At 37.0% G+C, this 4,423-nt stretch overlaps 1 protein-coding gene across 2 annotated transcripts; it reads right to left on the bottom strand.

Annotated features, from left to right (window-relative positions):
* Positions 1 to 102: 102 nt before the first annotated feature.
* Positions 103 to 3,597, bottom strand: LOC144478207 (odorant receptor Or2-like). 2 transcript variants are annotated; one of them, XM_078195954.1, is made up of 5 exons: positions 2,656 to 3,597; positions 1,585 to 1,684; positions 823 to 933; positions 594 to 749; positions 103 to 492 (listed from the first exon to the last, which is right to left on the bottom strand). In XM_078195954.1, the coding sequence occupies exons 1-5, from the start codon at positions 3,459 to 3,461 to the stop codon at positions 442 to 444; spliced, it is 1,224 nt and encodes a 407-aa protein (XP_078052080.1). In that variant the 5' UTR covers positions 3,462 to 3,597; the 3' UTR covers positions 103 to 441. The 2 variants fall into 2 exon arrangements, with proteins under 2 accessions (XP_078052080.1, XP_078052079.1); XM_078195953.1 differs by having other exon boundaries at positions 430 to 749.
* Positions 3,598 to 4,423: the final 826 nt, after the last annotated feature.

Below are 4,423 nucleotides of genomic sequence, written 5' to 3'. Positions count from 1 at the left end.
TAATAATATTATTAATAATAGTTCTTTAATAATAATATTATTAATAACAGTTCTTTAACAATAATATTATTAATAACAGTTTTTTACTACCCTTTTCACCTGTTTGTGGATGTACAAACTTTTTGTCGAAACTATAAAATGTGAGAAAACTTCGTAGGATCACCTGCGCTTTATTAGAAACGTATAATGATCGCGGACGTCGTGAAAAAGTAGTATAGTATATTATAGTAGTAGTATTAAAAAAGTAAGTATTCCCTTCGTGAAATCCTGCGCTTCGATAATTCTCAAACAATGTTATCCTCGCGTGTTACGCGATATCAAAAAGCGTGATTTACGCGATGAGAATACTTTCGAATATTGCCTTTCGTTTAGAGTACAGGGTAATGTATAAATCTTGAAAAATCATGGATACTATGGATATTTGTTGGAATGCGAGTCGTATCACGTTGTTTGGCGTAGAAAGTTCAGGTAAGCGAATGCTGTTTTCACCACCTGAAACGACACGCGTTGATTTTATAAAAAAACTATTTTTTCAATTATAAATTAGGAAACTTTATAAATAAATCTTGTCGAATGACGACGAATTTACTTACATCGGCGAATGTGTAAATTGACATGTGAATCAACTTGCCAGCGGTCATCTTAATTACTGCGCTCGACCGTCTAATAATTAACGTCAGATCGAGGATTGTTTTGCCGGGTAGATAGTACCAATTCGTCATATAAACGACGTCGCCGATTTTCATGCTCTGATAATAATAATAATTTATTTAATAAGCCTTGATCCTAGAAATTTGGTTAATAGAAATGCATCGCTCTTACCTGCTCTGTTAGCATTTCGCCGATGTAACACACTATGAATACGTCGAACGTAATTGCTACAAGAATGCCGAAATATCCGGACAAATTTGGTATATTGTGTTCGGCCCATTCCTACACGAACGCATTATAATTGAGGTTATGTCAAGTTTATGAGATCAGTGCGATTACAGAAATATTAGATTAGAGTGCAATTTTTCTAGGGGTAACTTTTTCTATTAATTACTAGAATGTTTTATCCTGGAAGTTATTCTAAGTAAAAATTAACTGTGATATTAAATAAATAATATAACAGTGTTTTCAATCTGATCTAAGACGAAATAAGTGCAGACTTTTAATTTAATTTCAGATTTTAGAAATTTCTATTGCTATAGCATAGTTAAAGCTGCTAAAATTGTTATATATTTATAACATTAGTATTAAACACTATTATATTATATCTACTTTACTTATTCCATTTTTGTTTCATTTATATTATTAATTCAGAAAGGTATCTAATATTTAGAAAATTATATAATAATATTAGAGCCCACGTTAGTTCAATTCAACGCTATTTTTTAATAATGAATGACAAATTATTGTTTGCCATGGCAACCGATTTACAGCTTACCAATTGAGAGAAAAAAATTAATTTATAGGCTACCGGAATTATAAAATTGCAGACGCTATTATCGCTACACACAGAGAAAAAAATAGAACCGTGACGATCTATTTGTTATAGGTACAGTGTGCGTATAAAATGTAATCCTAGCGTCGTCAGCGTACCGTAAGAATGTAATAGCCGAGCAAGCATATGTCCAGCGTACACTCAAACAGCCCCATGAAACATATCCGGTGCATCACGTCTTCGATACGCGAAATCAAACTGCAATTAACATGCACGAGAATCAAACATATCGATAATTAAGGTAAATATCCTAATTACCGTATCTGTTCCAATTTTCTCGTCCACGAATTAAAAACGTAAAATAAAAAATATTCTATTCTTTATATTTTTTATTATGATAAATTTGTTATAGTAAATTATAAAATGAATTATTATATTTAACTAATTACTTGATAATTATTTTTTGTTCTAATAAATTATGAAAAATTCTCGTTGTTGTAAATGTATAAAAATTTTGTTTTCCATAGGTTTTTAATCCAGAGGTATGAATATTGGAACAGGAATAATAATTGGAGCATCGATTATATGTAGAAAACAAATTTTCTATAAATGTGAACTGAAGCAATTCAAATGGTACGTTCAATAATAACAATTAATTAGAGCTTAATTAGATATTGAACGATCGTGGCAGAGAAATTAATAATAAGATTATATATAATTTAAAGGGTAGGTAAAAATGTATTGTCTTACCTGCGCTTTCTTTCTAAATAATTCTTGTCGAAACTAGAGACATTGCAAAGTTCATTCAGAAGATTGATGCAAATATTTACACTGCAGTATATTTGTAGTAAATACTATATTGTGTGTACTATGTAGTATAGACTATGTACGTAGTAAACACTACATAGTATATTATATAGTAAATTGTGTAAACGTAATTATTGTTCTATTATGTCAACAGTATAGTAAATTATGTAAGCATAATTATTGTTCTACTATGTCAACAGTATAGTAAATTATGTAAACATAATTATTGTACTACTATGTAAACAGTATAGTAAATTATGTGAACATAATTATCGTTCTGCTATATCAGCAAATTTTGGAGTCAAAATATTTTTCCTTATGCGATCGCGTAATATACAATTCTCGCGAAATGAATAAACTATACTTCGCGATCGTCTTTCATACCGCGCGCACACATAAACAGAGTAAAACAAATGCGATACCTCAAGACGCGCAGATGATGTTCCACGATGATCCCGATCTCTGTAAAGCATACGTCTTTCCGTTCGCGCTCGAACTTGTTCACGAACTCCGTGATCCAAGCCATCAGTATATTCAATTGACCGCAGGCGTGTGCCACGAGTATGGCAGCGAGGCTGTGCGCTCCCACAGTCACAGAATTGACGACCACGCCAGAGAAGAACTGGGTGGCAAGAACGATCTCGTTGGTAGGACTGACACTGACGTCCAACAGCTTCTTGTAAAACGTGCACGGCAACGGATGAATGATCCTGGTCTCGTTGCCGACATGTATCACCTGGACGGTCATCGTGGTGGCGATGCAAGAGGCGAGCACGCTGCCGTGCAACCAGATCATGAAAGTCAAGGCGACGTAACGACCGAATCTCGCGTATCTCTGCATCACTTGTTGGTCCTGCAGCCGCGTGATGATCTTCCAATCGGCCTCTATGTGGTCGACGCAACGTTTGATCTGCTCGCTGCGCAGCAGAAGCGCCGACAGATTGAAGAAGCCGATGAACCAATGGAAAGCCGGGCCGACCACTCGCAGCTTCTGTTGAACGTTGTCGTCGGACAGCAGGATGTGCAGGAAACTCGGGATCACCGCGAACAATATCGAACTGTAAGAGACGACGATCATGAGTGCGGAGAAGACTTTGCTGAGCTTGGACGTGGTGGGCGACGACGGCCAGACGCCGATAGGCGTCAAGTTCCACCGGCACAGCTGCAGGCTATAGTCGCTGCGACTATTCCGCTTGGTCTCGGCCACCGTGCTGCTGTTGCCGACCATTGTTCACGCTCATCGATGTCGACGGGACGACTAAAAATTCCTCGGTTTGCCGCGCGCACCGGTTCGAAGCTGATAAACGCTTGCGCGAATTCCACCGAGCGGACACCGTCGGCCTATTCGCTGATCGATCGCGGCGCATGGCGTAACTTGTCGCGATTGCGCGTCGGCTGCATTTAGTCGATTACTACAGAAAAAAAAGTTGTGCGTACCTGGGAGACAGTTCCATCGTGCGAACAGTGTCGCATGCTAGAATTTTTAAGCGGTGCGCAGCTGTGTCTTCGTTGTCTGGTTCTTGGGCTATTCGAGATCGGGTCGTTGGCTGTGCTGTGCGTTGACGCTGAGTGTTCTCGAGATTCGAAAAAGAATTTGGCAGAATTGCGAGATAGTAAGAATTTGTTTAATGATGACAAGTTCGAGCGATTTTGCTGCTTTTAACTTTGGCTTAAGGTGAAAGCATATAAATACGATTCGCTTTGTTGGTTAGTGTTAAGTACATTTTAGGTATATTTTCTGTCAAACCAAGCGTTTATTGCAGCAGTTCGTTGACATAAAATAATAGTCAGTAATTCTTGGTGATTTTTAATTTACAAATACGAGGGATTTTGAACTTTTCACTAATTTTGTGTTGATTATAACAGGTACAGTCAGGACATAAATTATTACTATACCGATCGATGTCGGCGTAAGAGAAAAAGGAGCTTGTTGACGAATGTCAAAGGTGAAAAGTCGAGGGAGTCCGACGCGCCATCCGTTTCCTGGTAACAAAGACAGTCACCGAGATCTATTCACATTGTCGACTTCTTAATCATGTTCAATGTGAGAACCGAAAGCAGTTGACGATCTTATATATTTTTTTATTAAAATCAAGTTTAAAAATATGTACGTGAAATGGATATCTGCGTCAAATTGTTTAAAATTAGAGGATGTATTTACACATATTTATATACATTTACATATATATT

This window comes from Augochlora pura, unplaced genomic scaffold (genome assembly GCF_028453695.1).
Source record: "Augochlora pura isolate Apur16 unplaced genomic scaffold, APUR_v2.2.1 APUR_unplaced_943, whole genome shotgun sequence".
In the NCBI taxonomy this organism is placed as follows: Eukaryota; Metazoa; Arthropoda; class Insecta; order Hymenoptera; family Halictidae; genus Augochlora; species Augochlora pura.
Note: the sequence above shows the minus strand (reverse complement) of the source record. Positions and strands in the feature narration are given on the sequence as shown.